Below are 22559 nucleotides of genomic sequence, written 5' to 3'. Positions count from 1 at the left end.
TTGCATCTACTCAATGTAATAAATTTCTTCCTTTAATCTTGGATGATGAATAGCACCTTAAACACAGGTTACACAAACAGGCACCATTTCTTTATGGTACTTCACTTCCATTCCTTTTCCTTTTGCCACCCTAGGTTTATTGACATCCATGGTTCATGATTTTTTTGTTCCTTTCAAATGCAAAGAAGGCTGTGGGGTGGGACCTTTAAGATTAACTCAACTTCATTGCATATCAGAAGAAAAGTATGTTCACCTCCAAGAATTGAGGGGCACTGACAATAAAATGTGTTCCTTCATTTATTTCTTAGTAAGAACAATCATCCCCTTCCAGGTCTTCTCCCCGCTAACAATAATGTGCTCTTTAGAGCGAAGAGGACTTCTTTTGAAAATTCTTTCCTAGCAATGGGAGGTGATTGTTTTTCTCAGTCTTTCTCCTTACTCTCCCAAATCTGGAGTGTTTCCATCCACCAATTCAGACTAGCTTTACTTCATAAAATTGTCGTCAGGGAAGTAGGTTAACACTTTTGTTAGTGCTACTCTGTACATTGTACTGGAGTAAGTGCTAAATGACCGTACCAGAAGGACAATATGCTTTATGATTAATTAGAGAAACTGCAGCGCTCTCTCCCATATAAAGGTAATCTCTGCACCTGAGCTTTGATGCCTAACCTCTTTCACCCTTCTAGGAACCCACATATCAACCATGCCTATTTTCTCCTGATTACTCAATTAAATCCTTAGCAATTGAATCCTTTCCCAACATCATTTCAACATGCTCTAATCTAACCCAATTTAATTCAAACAAGAAAAACAAAACCCACTTTTGACCTATACTTCGTTTACTGCCTTATCCCTTTCTCACCTACAAAATCAAACTTATTTTGCACTTCAATCTCCATTTCCTCACCCCTGCTTTATTCTGGCCTCACTGCCCCCAAACAACTGTAGACAAGATGACTGAAGGCTTCCCATATCACTAAATCCAAGGCACTTTTTCTTGTTCTCATCCCAGTTGACAAGTAAGTAATGATCTTAGTAAGGACTTGACACTATTAGATGCTCCCTGCTTACTTCCAGAGAAACACTCTGCTGGCTTTCCTTAATTTGCTCTTAATTCTCTTACTGCTCCTTCTCTCTCTTGCAAGTTCATTTTCCTCTACAGGGCAGTCACTGTGGTAGTACCTCACTTGTTTCTAGGCCTTCTCACTCTAACTTGGTCCCAGCAATCTCATCCAAACCAGAAGCTTCATTTATACTGACAACTCTCAAACGAGTATTTCTAGGACAGTGTTCTCTGGCTTAACAGAAATGGGGTCGATTTGCTTCCAATATCTCTACATTGATTTCTAAACCTGCCCAGGGATGAAATGCTGTCCCCACCCACCTCTTCCAACTCCAAATAATAACACAATTACAGAAAACACTATCCTCCTCTCTAATCTAGCATCAAATCCTGTTGATTTTACTTCGTAAAAACTCAATCTTCCCTCTTCACCTCCACTGTCCCCACCCTCGTCAAGTCTCTTCATGTAAATTTTTTGTCCAAGAGCATTTTAATTCCATAATAAAAGTTTAACTAGCACTAAAGAGGGCTATATTTATTTGGGTTAAAATAATAATTAATACAACGTTTAAAACTGGTGTTCTGTAAGTCATTAGTTTCAATTTAAAAACCTTGTTATTCTCTTTCTGTAATCTAGACATATATAAATCTAAACATCACTTTGATTTTTGGTCTGTAAGCCTATTATTATACCCCTGACTGCACAGGGCATAGCATCATGCCTGGAACACAAAAAACACTTAATAAATGTTTGTTAGATAATTGAGTAATTGTTCAAAATTAGTTTCTTTTTCCCTTATATTCTCCCAACTTCCTCTAAGTAAAAATTGAGACTTTCTATTTTAATACTATTTTAATACTATTTAATACTTTGGTGTTACTCCTTTTCCTAAAAGTAGGCCAGAGTAAACAACTCAAATTCTAAACACAATGTTCTTGAATACTTCAAAAGAGCTAATCCAAGAGTCATCGTGTTTCTTCTTTTTTTAAGACCTGATCACTTTAAGATGATACTGAAAGGGTGTCTGACATGATCTTTGGGGACCGCTTTAAAATATTCCAGCAAAGGGGGCGCCTGGGTGGCTCAGTTGGTTAAGCGACTGCCTTCGGCTCAGGTCATGATCCTGGAGTCCCCGGATCGAATCCCACATCAGGCTCCCTGCTCAGCAGGGAGTCTGCTTCTCCCTCTGGCCCTCTTCCCCTCGTGCTATCTCTCATTCTCTCTCTCTCAAATAAATAAATAAAATCCTTAAAAAATAAATAAATAAATGAAAAAAAATAAAATAAAATATTCCAGCAAAGGAAAAAATGTTTACGGCGTGGTGGTGGTGACAGATACAAGAAGAGTGAAAAAAAAAATAATTTCTGAAATTCTGGAAGTTCATTATACTTTGAGATTCTCCTGAATAAAAAGTTTTAAATTTTTCAGATTTTTCTATTTTTTAACTCTCAGTACTCCCTTTTGCCTATTAATCTGAGACGGGTCCTGGTCTCAGTAGGAGGAAAACCGTACAACCAACCAGTCCTTTTGCAAACCTCTGCCTGTCCACTTGTGAACACACTAACTTATTAGAGATTTTATCTTTGCTGTATACATTATTAGCATGCAAGTATCTCTATATTTCATTTTAAAACAAAGGAAGTTGGCCTTCCACACAGATCTCGAGTTTCGGGGGTACTAAACCTCCCCCGATAGTATCCCACTCTTTATAACCAGAGTACCACAGTTCCTTCCAGAAACGGCCCTTTTGCCCCTCACGTCATGCGTTTCGCGGGGACAGTGCGGGGCGTCGCTAAACCGGCATTCCATGTCTCTGCCCTCCCCAGAGCAACTGGCTTCACTTCGCCCTCCTCGGGCCTCGGTTTCCAACGCGGAAAGAACGGCGGGGCGGTAGTACCCGGGCCCCCGCGGCCCCTCCCGGCCTGCCGGCAGCCCCGCCCCGAGGGCGGAGACCGGGCGGAGCAGCGCGCTCTCCTCCGCCTCCTCCCGACTCGCTGCTGCCCCGGGTGCTGGCGGCGCATGTGCCTGGCGCCCCCTCCCCGGCCCTGGATTCCACTCCCCCTCCGCTCGCGCTGCAGCCGCAGCCGCCTCCAGGCCCCGCGCCGCCTCCGGAGTCCATGGCCGGGACGCGCTGGGTGCTCGGGGCGCTGCTCCGGGGCTGCGGCTGCAACTGCAGCAGCTGCCGGCGCACCGGCGCCGCCTGCCTGCCTTTCTACTCGGCTGCCGGCTCCTTCCCCTCGGGCGTCTCGGGCCGTCGCCGCCTGCTGCTGCTGCTCGGGGCCGCCGCGGCCGCCGCCTCTAACACGCGGGGCCTCCAGTCCGGGCCTGCGTCCGCCGGGAGGCTGGCGGGGCCTCCCCCCGCGGCCGCCTCCGCCGCCGCCGCGGCCGCGGCTTCTTACCCGGCCCTGCGTGCCCCTCTGCTACCGCAGTCGCTGGCGGCGGCTGCGGGCCCGGCGCGGAGCTACAGCCAGGTATGTGGGCGCCGCGAGGGGCCGCGCGCAGGACCCTTCCCCGGTCGCGCGCCCGCGCGCCCGCGCCCCTCCGCGTGCGCCTCGCGTGCACGCCCGGGGATCCGCGGCACTCGCCGCCCCCCCCCCCCCCGCCCTCCCAGTCCTCCTATTGGGCCCCAGAACAAGGGACGCTCTCCCAGGCCTCGGGTTTTCTCCTTGTTTTGTTCTCTCGAGTCTCTGGTCGGTTGGGCAGTGTAAGTGTGGCTAGGGGTGAATGTTGAGGCCTTGTTCCCCGCCGGCCCATGGTAGGTTTTGTGAGGCTGTTGACGCCCCAACCCCGCATCCCTGTCGCTCTCCGCCCGCTGGTTGTGAAGTTGGGAGGCCAGACCCGCGGAGGGTTGGGAGTTTCCGTGCAGCCAGAGCTCTAGGCCTAGGCGGCCCTGGCGCGCCTCGCAGCCTGCTGATGGGAAGGTTCACGCACAGAAGAGTTACGTGGGCTGGGTCGGTGGGGAAGGAAGCTCGTCGCCAGCGCTCCCCTCTCTCCCGTGCCCCTGGGGGAAGGCCGGCTGCCCCATTTACTGAAGGTCACCTCTGCACTGCCACCTCCTTTAGCAGAAGGACCTTTAGGACCATGGGTCGCCGCCGACGGGGAGGACAGCGTGGAGACTGTGATATCGGGGTTGGGGGTGGCTAGAAGAGGGGACGCCTAGAGGTAAGGCCACGACTTGGGGACCCAGGAGTGAATCTTCTTTTTTAATGTCATTGTGTCCTTTAAGAACTCAGATTGCAAATATTTTGTGCCTTGTAGGAAGCTTTCTTTTCTGCTTGTTCCGTGGTATCTGGGAAATATCAGCTCACGTTTTGACTACCCAGCTCCTGATATCTTGGATCGTATTTACCTTAATTCAATCTGTGCTTCTCCTTGAACTTAGGGAAACTGGGAGGCTAATCAGCATGGCTTCTGTCTGCCAGTGGCTGAGCTAATTGATTTGAATCCTGGCCCAATACTTTGTGCTGCCCTTTTCGGTAAAAGCTTGTGGTGCGTGTGGAATTCTGGGAAAATGGGGAATGTTACCTTTATTTAAGAAACACAAACCATCTCTAATAAGCCTTTGCGAGCTAGCTACTCTCTTGATTTTTTTTCCTGTGAAATTGACTGTAATGATATCTGTTGAGCCTCTACTAGTGTTACACACTGCTTACGTTTATCATTGACTTCTTAAAATTTTATGTACGTCTTCGTGAAAATGATGGGAACGTACAAAGGAGTGAAGTATCTCCTTAGCACGATAGATTGCAAGTCACTTGACTTAAAGCCTGAGTTGTCTTTCCACATTGGTAATTGTAGTGCTTGTTGCATTTTTATGAAGTATGTAAAAGACATCTGCTAGAGGTTTACATTTATCATTGACTCCTTTTAGGTAGACTTAAGTCTTAACGTAAGCGGTGGGATGGTACAAAAGAATCTCTTTCTTTAGCCCAGTAGAGTGCAAGTCTTAAAACTTCAGTTGTCATTCCTGGTTATGGTTGTAGTGCTTATTGGAATCTTGTTAAATTCCAGTTTTTGCTTAGTCTTGTAAAATAGAGTTCTTTAGGTATGTTTCAGGCTCTGTCACCTTTTACAATCTTTACCTTACTCAGTTGGTCTGACTTACAGTTGACAGGTTACTCTTTCCAAGCACCCTGCTCTCTTGTTATTTTACCCACTCCGAAGTGTCTCTTATTAACTCTCTTTTGCCTGCTGGGTGAAGGGAACACTTTGAGCTTGACACTCAAGTCCCTCTGTTGTACGGTACCAAGTTCGTTTTGCCAGCTCATCTTCTTTGGCTCCTAATTGTACCCTGCAGTTTAGCCAAATGGGATTATTGCTGTTTTGCAAATGGGCTTTTGTTCATACTGCTGCTTCCCCTCACCTCTCAAACTGGAATGCCCAATCCTTTATGTATTGCTGTCAAAATTCTATGCTTCCTTTGAGGCTCCTCTTATATTATGTCTTGATTCTTCTGTTAGTGTTCTGTTTTGAATTCCTGTAATAACCTTGTATCTTAATTATAGCACATAAAGCTTCCTGTTTTGTAGTGCTTGTCTTAGTCTAAGATGGTAAGCTCTGTGAGATGAGAACCTAATAAGGCACACGATGAGTAGGAGGCACTCATATTTGTCCAATTGAAGGGACCCTCTTGTCCTGCCTTAACTAAAACACTATTTTTAGGTGTAATTTGGGACTGATGAATTTAAAAACAAGCCCTGAATAAAATTTATGTCCTGCCTAATCATTGGGATATGCCTGTTTGTTGCTTTCGAATGTACAATTTAAGCCAAAAAAGGATGAGTTAGATTTGTGAAGTTTATTTCTTGCCTCTGAAATAGTAACTGTCTCCTAAGAATAACATCCAGAGCATTGGTTTGCAGAAATAAATATTTTCTAAGTAAGGTTGTCAAAGAAGTATTTTTACATTTCTTCATTTCTCTTGGAAGGAGTCCAAAACTACCTACCTGGAAGACCTTCCACCTCTCCCTGAGTATGAATTGGCTTCATCCAAGCTAGGAGAAGAAGTGGATGATGTTTATCTCATTCGAGCTCAAGGACTGCCATGGTCATGCACTATAGAAGATGTGGTTAACTTTTTCTCAGGTATATTTTATGTATGTTTGGAAATATGTAATTTTGTTTGAGTACAAGGTAGTCTCTCACAACGTGGTAGAAACCAGTTTTCTCTGAAGTTTTAGTATGTACTTACCAAAAAACAAAACCAGTTAAGCATAGCTCTTTATGTAATACATACATTTAGAATACAAGATTGCTAAGTGTCAAGTGATACAATTTCCTTAATAACATTTTTGGAATGTTTACATATCTGTGAATAGTTTTTAAGTTCTGTATCTGACTGTGATTTTTAATTTTCCTTTTAAAAAGCTTTTAGAAAGGGGACGCTTGCGTGACTCAGTCGGTTAAGCGTTCGACTTGATTTCAGCTCAGGTCATGATTTCAGCTCATGATCTCAATCCTGGGATTGAGCCCCGAGTCTGACTCCATGCTCAGTGGGGAGTCTGCCTGATGATCTCTCCCTCTGCTTTCCCCAGCTTGCGCTTTCTCTCTCTCAAATAAATAAATAAAATCTTTAAAAAAAAAAAAAGGCTTTATTTATTTATTTATTAAATTTTTTTTTAAAAAGATTTTTATTTATTTATTTGACAAAGACACAGCGAGAGCAGGAACACAAGCAGGGGGAGTGGGAGAGGGAGAAGCAGGCTTCCTGCCAAGCAGGGAGCCTGATGTGGGGCTCAATTCTAGGACCCTGGGATCATGACCTGAGCTGAAGGGCAGCTGAGCCACCCAGGCGCCCTGTTTATTTTTTTAAAAAAAGATTTTATTCATTTATTTGAGAGAGAGCAGAGCAAGCCAGCAGTAGCCAGGGGAGGGGCAGAGGGACAAGCAGACTCCCTGCTGAGCACAAAGCTCTGCCCCTGGGCTCAATCCCAGGACCCTGAGATCAAGACCTGAGCCAAAGTCAGATGCTTAACCGACTTAGCCACCTAGGTGCCCCCCCAAAAAAGGCTTTTGAGAGGATGCCATCTTAAATGTTATAAAATGATGTAATAATATATTGAGTACCTTGATGTGCATAGCATTATGTGGGTCAAGTATTTTATGAAGCCATTTACCTCTTCAACTCTGCTGCCATTGTACGTATGCAGTATGGGGATCTTGGTAATGAAGAGGGGGCAAAGTTCAATTATGGTAACAAAATTATTCTTACAGGGTTTATTTTAAAGTTCCTATAGTTATGATTATGATAAAATAAGACACATATGTATAAACTTAAGCATATTTTAAACTTTGGATTTAAAACTGATTGTAGAAGCATTGGGAAGGACAATATATTTTATGTTGAGCTTGTTTGCTCTTTTAATGATCAGGAGATCATAAGCTTATGTACTAAGGTTTGCTCTCTTTTTCAAGAAAGTGGGAAATTTTATAGACTACCATCTCATTAGCATTTGGATGTCTTCAGTGATGGGGGTTTCTATAAAGAATATGATAGGCATTTTAGTCCATGCTTTCTTTTGTTGTTGGAATTGGAAGATTGCGTTCTAGCAACTTTTATAATTGAGCTAAAAGTTTGATTTCTGGTTTTGATTTTACTCCCATACTTTCAGACTGCAGAATCCGAAATGGTGAGAATGGAATACACTTCCTCTTAAACAGAGATGGGAAACGAAGGGGTGATGCCTTAATTGAAATGGAATCAGAGCAGGATGTGCAAAAAGCCTTAGAAAAGCATCGCATGTACATGGGACAACGATATGTGGAAGGTACGTGAAGTCATGTCCTGGCTTTTGTGATCAGTACCGTAGCCTGTGCTTCCCAGGGCGATTTCATTTGGTCCTTAGCAGTAATGAGGAGATAGATATTATGAATACACCCTTTTACAGGGTATGAAGATGAAACAGAGATAATCTCAGTTTCTTATCTATAAAATGAAGATGTTGACCAGGTTTACCTCACAGATTGTTTAAATAAGTCACAGGTGGCACACAGTAAATATTCAGTAAATGTCATTTGTTATTTTCTCCAGAGAAGTACGTAAAGATTAAAAATACTGATTTTTACCTTCTTGGATAACCCACTAAGTTTTTTTTTTTTTTTTAATGTCTTCTTCCTTTGCTATGTGAATTCTCATGCTTTCCGTGCTCTTTCTTTGCAGTGTATGAGATAAACAACGAAGATGTGGATGCCTTAATGAAGAGCCTGCAGGTCAAGTCTTCACCCGTGGTAAACGATGGAGTGGTTCGCTTGAGAGGACTTCCGTATAGTTGCAATGAGAAAGACATCGTAGACTTCTTTGCAGGTGCTTTTCAGTTATATCATGTTTGGGGCCTCATTTTTTTCCCTTATTGTTTCCTTTTGTATCTTAAATGAACCTCTTCCTAGGTAACTGCTTTCAGTTGTATTAGGTTCTTTAGGGGAGAACTCTTCACTTGTGTTAGGAATGTTTATAGATTATGTAAGTGTTTTGACCTATTATGCTAACCTTTGGAGGATGTCACATTTCAGAATTATTTCATGCAGGTTTATTTTACTGTTGAGGAAGTTAACCTTTTGCAAGAGTGGCCATATTTGTTTAAGACAGTAACAATTTATATCATTTAAAAGCATTATTGTCTAATTATTAGCTGTAAAAAATTTAACATTAGTAGTGATGTTAGTCTAAATTCCTGTTTCCCTTACTACATAATTAATGCCAAAAAAAAAAGATTGTGTGTTTTAGATGGACTGCATGAATCCTAAATATTCTAGAAATACAGATGTGTAGGTGTTACTAGCTTTGCCGCATAATGATTTCCCTCCCCTTTAGGCATGTATCCAGCTTAGAGACTAGCAAAACAGGCCTAACGTTTTACTAGTAAAATAAAAAAAATTACTAGTATGTGAATGAATATTAATCTTAATACATAAAAAAGGCTCCTGTTAGCAGCACTAATTTGTAATAATTTTGTGTCCTAGGACTGAATATAGTAGACATTACTTTTGTCATGGACTACAGAGGGAGAAGAAAAACAGGAGAAGCCTATGTGCAGTTTGAAGAACCAGAAATGGCCAACCAAGCTCTGTTGAAACATAGGGAAGAAATTGGTAACCGGTGAGTGAAGCAGATTCTAATAATGCTCAAGTATCATACGTTGGGTCATTTTGATGAATGCACTGTAGTAGAACTGTAAAAATTATCTACAGAAAAGTAGAATAGTATGATGACCTGTCCAATGCCCATCACTTAGAATTAAATTATTAACATTTGTTATATTTGCTTTCTCTGTTTTTTCAGTATGCATCTTTAAAAAACATTTTTTTATTAAAAAAATGTTTTTTTAAGGTTTTTATTTATTTGACAGACAGAGCACAAGTAGGCAGAGCAGCAGGCAGAGGGAGAGGGAGAAGAAGGCTCTCTGCTGAGCAGGGAGCCCTACTCGGAGCTCGATCCCAGGACCCTAGGATCATGATCTGAGCTGAAGGCAGCCGCTCAACGACTGAGCCACCCAGGTGCCCCTAAAAAACATTTTCTCATGTGATCCTAATATCATCACGTCTAACAAAATTAGCAGTAATTTATTGTCTAATGCCAGTCCATAGTCACACTTTCCCAATTATACCAAAATTGTCTTTTCAGAGTTTTTTTGTTTTGTTTTGTTTTTTGAGAGATAGCAAGAGAGAGAGAGAGAACTGAGCTGGGAGGAGAGGGAGAAGTAGGCTCCCTGCGAGCAAGGAGCCCAATGAGGAGCTCAATCCCAGGATCCTGGGATCATGACGTGGGCCGAAGGCAAGGGCTCAACTCACTGAGCCACCCAGGCACCACTCAGAGTTGTTATTTTATTTTTTTTTTTTTCTTCTGGTACCAGAATCTAGGTATGGGCCACACATGGCATTTGATAGTTATATCTACAATTCTCTTAAACTAGAGCAAGTCTCCTTCTTTATGTTTTTATTCCCTTCCCCTTTTCAAATGCAATTAACTTTTGAGGAAGTTGAGTCAATCACCCTGTACAATGTCTCATGTTTTATGTTGATCTTATTGCTTCTTCATGGTGTCACTTTGTTCCTTTGTATCTATTATTTCCTGAAAACTGGAAGTTAAAGCCAGAGTCTTGAATTGAATCAGGTTAGCATTTTGATACAGATACACTATAGGTATTGTTTTGTACTGCATATCACATCACATTGGATGCATGTAGTGTTGGATGGGTTCATTTGTGTCAAATTTGGAGGAGTACTCAAAAGTGTCAGACTTTAGATTGCTGTTTTGCTACTTTCTGGCTGTATTACTTGGCTCCTTTGAAGTTTAAAAAAAATGAAAAGCTATTTTAAAGCTATGTATTTCAGGATCTATGTATAGAATTGATTTAGAGGTCTTTATTAAATTTTTTAAAAATAAAAATGGTTTTGCAAAGCACCCTCTTCTCCCTTTTTTTTAGTACTCTTCACAGTTTCTTATAATATGTCTTAGAACAAACAAATCAGTGCTATGTTTTTATGTGGGAACATTATGGCAGTGTATAAATCTCTTCAATAAATTAAGTGGTGCCTATCTTTATAGATCTGTAAATACAAATGATTTTTGCAGTTCAAGCTTAATAACCTAATTGGAAAAGCAGTATTGAGGAAAAAAAACTGGTTTCAGAAGCTTGGATTTAATAAATAATTCCACTGCCAAGCAGGTAGCAAATTAGAATTGACATTTAGTTCATGAATTCTCATTGGCATCTTGTTGAAGTTCTGGAGGTTTTTAGCTCCTCATATACTCTGACTTAATATCTTACACAGATATCATTAATTTTCACAGAATTGACTTGTAAGGCTTTAAGAGATTGTTAACCAACTGTAAAAAACAAAAACCCTTCTTACCAGATATTTTCATACACACAATTAATCTTGGCATAGTTGTTCTCACGAAGTAAGTAAATACTGTTCAAATGTATATGAAGAAAGCTGTTATCTTGGGCAGGGGTGTGGGGGAGATTAAATCAGTGACATGTACTGTTGAGAATACTTTTCATGGACTAATATCTGTATCTAGTCTTACCTTGTCCCTCATCTGTTATCTTTGGACACTTGTGTTTCATAAGCTGTTGGAAATATATATGCATGTTTTATTTTATTTTATTTTATTTTATTTTTTATTTTTTTAAAGATTTTATTTATTTATTTGACAGAGAGATATAGTGAGAGCAGGAACACAAGCAGTGGGAGTGGGAGAGGGAGAAGCAGACTTCCCGCCGAGGAGGGAGCCCGATGTGGGGCTCGATCCCAGGCCCCTGGGATCATGACCCAAGCCGAAGGCAGACGCTTAATGACTGAGCCACCCAGGCGCCCCTGCATGTTTTATTTTAAATGACTTCAGTGTAAAGTGACTTTGCATTGTTTTACAATAGGTATATAGAGATATTTCCAAGCAGAAGGAATGAAGTCCGAACACATGTTGGTTCTCATAAGGGAAAGAAAATGGCATCTTCTCCTACTGCTAAGTATATAACTGAGCCAGAAATGGTCTTTGAAGAACATGAAGTAAATGAGGATATTCGACCCATGACAGCTTTTGAAAGTGAGAAGGAAATAGGTAAGAACCTGCATCTTATTGAGACTTACTGGATCTATTTTGTATGTTTTGATATTTAAAATATTTTTTATGACCATGTTGTATGGGATTATTAGATTTTAGGACCAGGGAATTCAGTTGGAAGATTTATCTGTCTTTGAGTGTAGTATGTACTTTGAATATGTGCAGAAGGGCTTAATATTTATTTCGTAAAGTTTTTTTATATAATCATTCTTGTGGTTTCTATATAAAAAGCTGGGTGGCACAGATATAATAAAAGAACATAAAATGTCATCATTTAAACTAAAGTGAGAAAAGAATGTAGAGGGCTGGAATGTTGACTAAAGAAGTTTTGTTTGCCTCTGTATTTAATTATTCCTCTGATTCCTAACCCAAAGTGACATGTGGACTCTTTGAAGTGTGATAAATCCTTTTTAAACTCACGCCATGGGGCGCCTGGGTGGCTCAGTTGGTTAGGCGACTGCCTTCGGCTCAGGTCATGATCCTGGAGTCCCAGGATCGAGTCCCGCATCGGGCTCCCTGTTCGGCGGGGAGTCTGCTTCTCCCTCTGACCCTCCCCCCCTTCATGTGCTTTCTCTCTCTCTCATTCTCTCTCAAATAAAAATAAATAAAATCTTTAAAAAAAAAATAAAAAAAAATAAACTCACGCCATGGTGGGGTGCCTGGGTGGCTCAGTGGGTTGAGCAGCAGACTCTTGATTTCTGCTCAGGTTGTGACCTGGGGTCCTGGGATTGAGCCCTGGGTTGGGCTCTGAGCTCAGCAGGGAGTCTCCTTCAGGATTCTCTCCCTCTGCCCCTCCCCACCGCTCTCTCACTCTCTCTCTCAAATAAATAAATCTTTAAACTCATGCCATGGGATTATCCCATTACCATATTTCTTTTTTTTTTGAGTGCCTGTAACCCAGAGAGTCGCTATTGCCTTTTATTTCCACTCACAATCATGTTTCCTTCTCACTATTCTTTTTTATTTTTTTTAAGATTTTATTTATTTGACAGAGACAGCAAGAGAGGGAACACAAGCAGGGGGAGTGGGAGAGGGTAGAAGCAGGCTTCCCACCAAGCATGGAGCCCGATGCGGGGCCTGATCCCAGGACCCCAGGATCATGACCTGAGCCGAAGGAAGACTCTCAACTGCCTGAGCCACCCAGGCGCCCCATCCTTCTCTCTATTCTTATATAAATATTTTTTTTTGTAATCTGGTAACGGTTTGAGGCACAAAATCTTTATGCTAAATCCTCATGGATGTTCAGGTGATACTTGTTAGGTGGCAGAAATGTCAGAACATTTTTGCTTCTTGGGTACGTGCACCCCGATGTTTATAGCAGCAGTGTCTACAATAGCCAAACTGTGGAAAGAGCCAAGATGTCCACTGACAGATGAATGGATAAAGAAGATGTGGTATATATATATACAGTGGAATATTACGCAGTCATCAAAAGGAGTGAGATCTTGCCATTTGCAGCGACGTGGATGGAACTGGAGAGTGTTATGCTGAGCGAAATATGTCAATGAGAGAAAGACATGTATCATATGACCTCACTGATATGAGGAATTCTTAATCTCAGGAAACAAACTGAGGGTTGCTGGAGTGGTGGGGGGTGGGAGGGATGGGGTGGCTGGTTGATAGACATTGGGGAGGGTATGTGCTATGGTGAGCGCTGTGAATTGTGTAAGACTGTTGAATCACAGATCTGTACCCCTAATACATTATATGTTAAAAAAAAAAAAAGCAGGAAGGGAAGAATGAAGGGGGGGGAAATCGGAGGGGGAGATGAACCATGAGAGACGATGGACTCTGAAAAACAAACAGGGTTCTAGAGGGGAGGGGGGTGGGAGGATGGGTTAGCCTGGTGATGGGTATTAAAGAGGGCACGTTCTGCATGGAGCACTGGGTGTTATACGCAAATAATCATGGAACACTACATCCAAAACTAATGATGTAATGTATGGTGATTAATATAACATAATAAAAAAAAATTAAAGCCCTTCCTTACTGGTTCAGGAAGAATTGAAGGTTTTGACAGAAAGGTCATACCTAATTATAATCTGTTAATAACTCTTGAAGCTCTTATGTTACTGACAGTGCTTTCTGTCCCACTTCTCAGAACTGCCTAAGGAGATGTCAGAAAAGCTTCCAGAGGCTGTTGATTTTGGAACTACATCTTCACTACATTTTGTCCACATGAGAGGATTGCCTTTCCAAGCTAATGCCCAAGACATTATAAACGTGTGTGGCAGTAAGATATCCAATCTCAATAGGTTTGAACAAAAAGTCTAAAACTGAACTGAACTTGGGAAAGATAGAGAAGAAAATATCCCATTTCTGTACTGTTTTTGACAGTAAGGTGGCATCTCCTTGGTTGTGGAAGCTTGTTTTCTTCAGCTGAGAAGTGTGGGCTTTATTACATTTTAAGGTCAAATGTATTATGATAAGAGGATTTTGTAGATAAAAAATAATAATGATGTAGCTTTAGTATTCAAAATAAGAAAGTTTGGTTTTTCTGTAAATTGGTTCAACCTACTCATTTTTGAGTTTAGGAAGCTGAGACTCAGGGAGTTTGTCACAGGGTGGTTATATACTAAACAAGAATCCCAGTGCTCCTTAATGCTTAGAAGCTTGTAGCCTTCATCGGGACTCCCTAATTTTTGAGAAAGGAATTTTAAAAATATTTTTATTTTATAACATAATGTATGAAAAGAAAGGGAAACAATAGCCATATTGACTTCATGAATTTGAGGACATATACTTAAGGTAGATCCAAACCTAGAATCTTCAGTTAGTAGTGGGTCCTCAAAGTTGTCTTCATTACTTCAAAAAGCCTGATAAGGATCCTATCTTTAACCAGACAAAGGTCACACAGTCTCATTGGAGCATTACATTCTGTTGCTTTGGTTTGAAATGATAACCACTCGGTGTGGTAGCTCTGTTCATGTAGTGCTGGTAAAAACTGATGAGCAGGCACATACCTGATGTAAAAGTGACTAAGAAATGAAGGATGGACACTCTTTAGAAACAGGAAAGGTTGTGTGTGGGAGGAGTAATAGAAGTGGTCCTTGTCGGCATAAGAAAGTTTGAGCACTCTTGCTGTATTGTGTGTTGTACAGTTTTTTTCTGTGAATAGATAGTTGAAATGTAACCTTGAGTTCTAACAGGATCAGAAAAGCCAGATGACATGGTAGATGTGTAACTACTTTGTTGCTTAAAGAGACTTTCTAAAAACAAATTTCTTGGGTGTATGAATCAGAGTCTGAAAGAAAAATGCAGAGCCTTAGACTTCTAGAAATTGCGCCTACTACCATTATATTCCTTTTAGCTTCTTTTGTTTGTTGTTTAGTTCTTTGCTCCGCTGAAGCCTGTTAGAATCACCATGGAATACAGTTCTAATGGGAAGGCCACTGGAGAAGCTGACGTGCACTTCGATACCCATGAGGATGCTGTTGCAGCTATGCTCAAGGATCGGTCCCATGTTCGTAAGTGCTGCCCATGGTTTTCATTGTCAATTTTGACGTCTGCCTTTGCCTTTCCCTGTTTTGGAGTTTGCCTAGAGCTTTTCCTTGGGAAAACTGCTGTGTTAATACTACTGAATCAAATGTAAAAAGGACAAAATGTTGTATTGTAATGAAAAACATTTGTTTGCTAATTGTCTTGCATATTTCTATGTAGAGGTAGGATTTTTTTTGCTTGTTTTTAATTTTGTTTTCGTTTTTAATTAGGAAATGTAATGGACAAAGGGTTTGAGTTGCTGTCTGAACTATGAGAAAATGACTATTATTTCTCCCTTTTCAGCTTTTTTTTTCCTAAAGATTTTATTTATTTATTTGAGAGAGAAAGAGAGAGAGCACATGAGAGGAGGGAGGGTCAGAGGGAGAAGCAGACTCCCTGCTGAGCAGGGAGCCTGATGCGGGGCTTGATCCTGGAACTGCAGGATCATGACCCGAGCTGGAGGCAGTCGCTTAACCAACGGAGCCACCCAGGCGCCCTCCCTTTTCACCTTCTTAAAATGAATCTTTTTTTGTCATTCTCAGACCATAGATATATTGAATTGTTCCTGAATTCATGTCCAAAGGGAAAATAAGACTTCCAGGGACTCCAGATAATAAGGTAAATTTAAGAGGTACAATTGTGAGAATTATTTTCAATTGATAAATTAAGCAATAACTCACTAATTTGTAATATGGGGGAGACGATTCTTTTTTTTTAAGATTTAATTATTTATTAGAGAGAGGAGGGGTGTGTGTGTGTGTGTGTGTGTGTGTGTGCAGGGCAAGGAGCAGGAGAGGGAGAAGCAGACTCAGTGCTGAGCACAGGGCCCGATGCAGAGCTCGATCCCAGGACCCTGAGGTCATGACTTGAGCCCACATCAAGAGTCAGACGCTCAGCCAACTGAGCCACCCAGGCGCCCCTTAATAATGATCAGACTAATCATGATAACTGAAACATCAAAATAAGGAATGAAAATCTCCTGGGAAATAGGATTCATTATGATTGTATAGTGGTTTTGGGTATTTTTCCCATATAGAATCTATTAGCATCATGCCCAATATTCATCCTGCTAGTGTGCCTAAAAATAATTTTTTACCTTTAATAGCTATAAATTATACTGAAAATGTGTTTATAGTGTTTTTCTTCCTATAAAATTTAAACACATTTCCTCAGTTCTAAGATATTAAAATGTTTAAAATGATATATTTGAAATTAGGGTGTATCATTATTATCAACACTTAATGTACCACTGTTTCTTTCTTAAAAACGTGTTATGAAAATAGTTTTCTGTCCTAGGAAGTACATGATTTCATAGAGTTAACTTAATGTGTGACGAATCTACTAAATGTGTTGGGGCCCCTCCTTTGACTAAGTGTTATGTGGTATCTTTTATTTCCCCATAAAATCTTTTAATGTATTATAATCATTTTTCTGTTTGTAGTGGTGCATTTGAGATAGTTAACTGTAATTTCTTGGAAATACAGGAGGCATTTCTTTACTGTAGTTGTCATAGGCTGTTTTTGGATATAAAGTCCCACAATCTTATGATGTTAAATATTAGCTAAAATCTGTGTAAAATATATTCTGTGCTTAACTCTGAAAATCTGTCTTTGTAGCAGGCTGTAAACACTAATGCCTAACTAATTTTCTTTACTGTAACTTAATGGATTTGTCACTAAATGGATTTACACTAAATCAGAAAAAAAAGTATTGGGGCACTTGGGTGGCTCATTCAGGTAAGTGTCTGACTCTTGATCTCAATCTCACAGTTGTGAGTTCAAGCCCCTCGTTGGGCTCCACGCTGGGCGTGAAGCCTACTTAAAAAAAAAAAATTAAATTTGTAATTTTAAATGGTCTGGGAAAGGGTATGGTAACACTTTCTCTTTATTTATTTTGTCTAAATGTGCAACATTTTGAGTAAATGTGCAACATTTTTCGTTTTATTTTCAGGATGAAGCAAGAAGCATTTCATTTGCACTTCTTTCTTGGACGTGGAATATAAAGTTCCAGTTTTGTAGCAGCAACTGCTAGAGGAAGGATTTGGGGGTTTTGGGTTAATTGCTTATAAGACAAATTACGTAGTGGACTGTTGAGAAAGGAAAAGGAAAGATTCAGTTTGAAATTATGAAATAAACCACAAATTTAAATTTTCGTTTGATCTGTTCAAGATCTGATTTAAAAATCTGGTTTTTATTACATATGATTAAACAGTTTGTTTTCATAGGAGATGTGTTACCCAATGAAAAGACTACATTTTTTTATTCAGCACTGTCCTTGAAAATCTTTCTCCCGTTTTACAAATGGTCTGTTGGAGGTTTTGTCCTTTTGCTTATAAATTAAGGCTTTGATGTAAAACTTCTCTGGAATGAGATACTGATTTATTTTAACCAAATACTCACCAAAGCAAGGAAAGGCTTCAGACCTTTGAATTATTAAGGTTTGGCAGAGTAGTTTTAATTTTAGGTGTATTAGATTACTTAGGTAGGAGTAGAAATTAAAAAAAAAAATACCACAGGTTAGTGAGTGTAAGTGACAACAATTTGGCAGTTTTACGTCTTTAGAATGTTTTGCCTTTCTAAGCCTGTGCTAAAGGCATTTGACTTTGGTGCCTGTATCCTTAAGGAGGGAAGTCTTGTCTCAACTTGAAAGTTCTCTGAACACTCACCCCCCCAACTTTTTTTTGACTGTGGGTAGACCTTAAGGGTGTTTGTTAGTCTCAAAACTGTGAAGTGACATGTCAGAACAGTCCTGACTGGTAAAGACATTAATGGCTTCACTTGAATTTAAAACCAGCTCCTGAGAGGAAAAAAAACCTGTCTCCTCATTTGCTTTTTTCAGTGGGATAGCACATCCCATATTTTAGGACAAGTAGGGGTGCCTTGCTTAAATAAAAATAGCATTTAATGTATAACTGTGTGAAGGTTTATGGATAAAGCTGTACTTCTGTCACATTGTGACAGTACCTTCTGCTTTAATATTAAACAGCTTGTTATTTAAATATTGGATCAAAATGGCTGGCTTCAAAATGTAGTCCTTAATAAACTAACTTTATGTGCACCTGTGTAGGAGAATCAAAGTCCTGTATACTTTCTTTGCCTTGTTCCTGTTCTCAGGGTGACGACTGCCGCATAGTTACCAGGAGATAAAATTCTAGTTCTTAAAATTGAATTAGCCCCAATTTCTGAGAGGTGATAATCTGGAAGAGAGATGACGTCTTCTCTCACTGAATACGTAACCATCTTTGATAGCCAGCTAAGATACGAGGTCACTGTACTGTAAGTAGCCAATAAATGAAGGCTTGTTTCAGGCTGCAGATTACCTAAGAGTATTTATTTTGGAGTGTGTGTATCAACCAAATATATTTTTGTTACGTCAAATCCTGGTATAGTATAAGAAGAAACTGTAATTTTCGTTTGTATTTTCATCATCCCATATGGACATGAGTTCATTAACCATCTTAACAATGTCAGTATTACTACTTACGTAGAAATGTGCTTTCATGTCTGGCTGAGTGTACCAAGCTATCAGAAGTGGTGTCTGTGGCTGTGTGATCTGTTAGAATATGATCTTTTCTCTGTTGAGCAGTAAGGTATTTAATTTGCTGTGGAAAAAATTAGGGACTGTTGGGATTGGGGTTGGTGAGAAATTAATTCATTTGCAATTACTTTATTTTAAAGCTAATGAATTTCATTTGTACGTCTCTAGGAAAAGAATGAGAGCAAAAGCATTAAGATGTTATGTGGTGGGAAAGCATGAAGGTGGCGAGGGGTGTCTTGCTACGCTAGTGGCTGAGTGCTCACTACAAGGGCTGGCCGTTCTTGGGAAGTCATCTTAGGACTTCGAGTATTTTACTCCTTTAGTAGGCATAATTCAGGCTAGTAAGTGAGTGATTGCTGAGAAGGCAGATGTAGCTACTGGAAGGATCTCCAGAAAAGCATGTAATAGATTACAAGTGATCTTTTCTTTTCATCCAGTCAAAAGACATACTTCTGTCTCCCAAAATTTGACAAAACTGGGTTGCATATTATCATTAGCTATTGAAAGAAGTTATGATGGTGTATTTTGCTCTTGTGTTTGGGTCCTTTGTGTCTTTATAGTCTCTTTGGTGATAAAGCTATAAAAAACTAGCGGGTTTAGACCCAGGCAGGTTACCCATCTTGCTGTGGCTAGCCACTTGAATTGCAACAGGGCAACTCTGATAAGTAGCTTGTAGATACCAAGGAGGAGATTGTGATCTGACTGAGACACTCACTGATGTTAGAGAACGAAGCAGAACCAGAGTGGGTGAATGAGGCTTCTGCCATGTGGGAAGGGAGACTGAATCCACTGTGGCATGTGAAGGCTCTAAATCCTCACTGCTTCTGTGGTGTGGGGAGGAGGAAGCAGGAGAAGGCCACTTAGAGCCACGTGCCATTTTGAGGCAAAGGCCCTGCTTATTATTAGCATGCCCTATTGGCATCCTCTGCCACGAACAGTCCTTCAACAGATTCTCATTTGGAGTTTTTTCTCTGGGTTATATCCTATTCATCTTACAATTTAAAACACTCCATTGTTTTAAGAGTTTCCCCTAAATTATGTGAAAGCGTTCACATTCAACTGGCAGGACCTGTGTTATGGAGTAGAATGGTGTATCTCAGCAGTAAAGTAGAAACAGGCCTCAGTGCCAGAGGCTTTGAAAAAAAGTGCTGTCATGTAGTAGGAATACATTTTCCCTCAATTCAGATTAGGAAAGAATCTCTGAGGTTTGTAGGAAGGGAATAAAGCTGCTATAAACATTCATGTGTAGGTTTTTGTGTGTACATAAGATTTCAACTCATTGGGGTAAATACCAAGGAGTACGATTGCTGGATCATATGGTAAGACTATGTTTAGTTTTGTAAGAAACTGCCAAACTTCCAAGGTAACTGTGTCATTTTGCATTCCCACTAGCAATGAATGAGAGTTCCTGCAGCAGTTCATTCTTGTCAGCATTGAGTGTTGTCAGTGTTTTGAATTTGAGCTATTGTAATAGGTGTTTACTCGTTATCTTGTTTTATTTTGCAATTCCATAATGACCTAAGATGGTGAGCATCTTTTTTATATATTTATTTGCATCTGCATATTGTCTCTGGTGAGATGTATGTTTAGATCTTCTGCCCAGCTTTTTAGTTAGGTGGTTTTCTTACTGAATTTTAGGACAGGTTTAGTTTGGTTCTTAAACCTTGATGATATGAAAATAAATGGTGGGGTAATTTGTAAATTGTTCATATTTTATTTTTTGAATGAAATAAAATTCGAGGGATATGAAGGGAAGCATATACAGTGAAGTCTCCCTCCCATCCTATACTTCAGCCACTTGGTTCCCCTACTCAGGCAGCCCTGTCATCAGTTTCCAGTGTAAACTTGCAGTGATATTTACTGTATAGATAAACAAATGTTTAATAGACATTTTCATTTTTAAAAAATACAAGTTATAGCATACTATACATGCTGTTCTGTGCCATTTTTTCCATTTAATACATCCCAAAGATCATTTTATATCCATATATAAAATCGTCTCATTTTTTTTTAAAGTGTACAGTATGGATGTACGTAATTTAACCTGTCCCTTACTGGTGAACAGGTGAATTGTTTCCAGTCTTTTGCTATTGTATGCTGAAATGAATTATGTATAAATTTATGTCATTTTGTACATACATAAACTTCTCTAGGATAAATGGTCAGAGTTTGTGCACTTGTAATTTATATCTAAAATTAAACTTATATCAATAATTTGTTTTTTCTTAGTTTATACCAGCAACGCAAGTGCCCATTTTCCCATAGCCTCACTAACACAGCATAATTAGCAATCTATTTGCCAATCTGGTTTAGGGAAACCCGCGGTGGTATTCTCTTACGAGGTAGCATTTCATGTTTAAGATTTTCCGTGAATTGTCTTCATATCCCGTCCCCACCCCCATGATCTCCCTCTACTTATTGTCCTCACATTAATCCTAAGTCCCAGGCATGGCATCACTTTATCTGAATATACTTCAGTATACATCTCTTCTTTAAAAAGGACTTAAAAAAAAACACCATTTCTAAAAATACTAATTTCTTATCACAAATATCTATCTGAAAAGTAATTGTTTAAAAAGTTTATTTGAATCAGGATCTAAACAACAATCCACACATTGCATTTGGTTATTATGACTCCCCTGCAACATTTTTCAATAAAAAATTTCAAGTATACAGAATAGTTAAATTATAAACGTGTATACCTACACCTAGATTCTACAAGTAATATTTTGTCATATTCTCTGCATCGTGTTATATCCTTCCATCAATCTGTCTTTTTTTCTTTATAGATATCAAAGTTGTAGACATACTTGACTCTTGAGCTTTTTGAAATACATACTGTTAGAGTTTTTTTTCTTGAGGTAAAATTTACAGTGAACAAATGTTAAGTGTACCTACCACGTGATGAGTTTTAATGTACAACTGTGTAACACAAACCTCTAGCAAGCTATGGAACATTTCCATCACATCAGAAAATTTCTTTACCCAGTCAAGTCCTGCACCTCTCCCGTCCCTTCTGCCTGTTAGGATTTTGTTTTTACCATAGATTGGTTGACCTATTCTAGAACTTCGTATAAATGGGATCATACAGTATGTATTCTTGTGTAAATTTTCACTCCGCATGTTTTGAGATTTCATCTATATGTTTCAGTTCTTTGTTCCTTTTTCATTGCCGAGTAGTATTCCATTGTAGGAAAATACCACAGTTTAACCTTTTCACTTAGATGAACAACTGATGGACAATGGGCTGTTTCTAGTTTTTGGCTTTTATGAATAAAGTTGCTATGAACGTTCTTGTGCAAGCCTTTTTGTGGATCTACGTTTTAATTTCTTTTGGGTAGTACTTAGTTGAATATCCTGAGTTGTAAGATTGATATATTTTTAATTTTACTAGCAATTGACATATTTTTTTCTAAAGTCATCTTTTTTTGTAAAACCAGCAATATGAGAGTTCCAATAGGTCCACATCCTCACCGTTTGGTTCCAGCTTGTAATTTTAGCCACTCTGTGTGTAGTGGTATCTCATTGTGGTTTTAATTTGCTGTTCATCACAGTTGATGATAATGAACATTTTTTCATAAGCTTATTGGCCATACAAATATCTTCTTTAGTGAAGATGAAGTGCCTATTATTTCTTTTAATCTGTGTGTTTCCCCTTCCATTTCTTTTGCCCTTATTTGAAGAAATAAGATTAACTTGTAGAGGTTTCCACAAACTGAATTTTGCCAGTTGCCTTTCGGGGATATTTATTGACCACTTTTCTATTGTGTTTGTTTTTTTTTCTTAATAGGAACCCTTTATTCTTGCAGTGAGCTAACTAAATACCTTTCCCCTCAGCGCTTTGTCATTTTGTTTGCTTATCATGGCAGAAATTATTTTTATGTGGTGTAATTCTTATTTATTATTTTGGA

The 22559-nt window shown here is 39.7% G+C and overlaps 1 protein-coding gene across 2 annotated transcripts; it reads left to right on the top strand.

Moving 5' to 3' along the window:
- The first annotated feature begins 3063 nt into the window (after window positions 1-3063).
- Window positions 3064-21941, top strand: GRSF1 (G-rich RNA sequence binding factor 1). Of its 2 annotated transcripts, none has more exons than XM_025887421.2 (10): window positions 3064-3535; window positions 5993-6149; window positions 7676-7831; window positions 8224-8367; window positions 9024-9159; window positions 11444-11628; window positions 13733-13854; window positions 14963-15098; window positions 15654-15729; window positions 17062-21941. In XM_025887421.2, exons 1-9 carry the CDS (start codon window positions 3182-3184, stop codon window positions 15701-15703), a joined length of 1440 nt encoding a protein of 479 aa, XP_025743206.1. In that variant the 5' UTR covers window positions 3064-3181; the 3' UTR covers window positions 15704-15729; window positions 17062-21941. The 2 variants fall into 2 exon arrangements, with proteins under 2 accessions (XP_025743206.1, XP_073747869.1); XM_073891768.1 differs by lacking the exon at window positions 3064-3535 and adding an exon at window positions 3681-3819.
- Window positions 21942-22559: the final 618 nt, after the last annotated feature.

This window comes from Callorhinus ursinus, unplaced genomic scaffold, assembly GCF_003265705.2.
Source record: "Callorhinus ursinus isolate GAN/ISIS: 27379988/994484 unplaced genomic scaffold, GSC_fseal_2.0 scaffold4, whole genome shotgun sequence".
In the NCBI taxonomy this organism is placed as follows: Eukaryota; Metazoa; Chordata; class Mammalia; order Carnivora; family Otariidae; genus Callorhinus; species Callorhinus ursinus.
This window is presented reverse-complemented; position numbering and strand designations above follow the sequence as displayed.

Excerpts from the sequence above, each read along its gene's own strand:
- GRSF1 (XM_025887421.2), top strand. The coding sequence starts at position 3,182 with ATGGCCGGGACGCGCTGGGTGCTCGGGGCGCTGCTCCGGGGCTGCGGC. Across the intron at positions 11,629-13,732 it reads TGAAAGTGAGAAGGAAATAG|AACTGCCTAAGGAGATGTCA; the intron begins GTAAGAACCTGC and ends CCCACTTCTCAG. Across the intron at positions 15,099-15,653 it reads CAAGGATCGGTCCCATGTTC|ACCATAGATATATTGAATTG; the intron begins GTAAGTGCTGCC and ends TGTCATTCTCAG.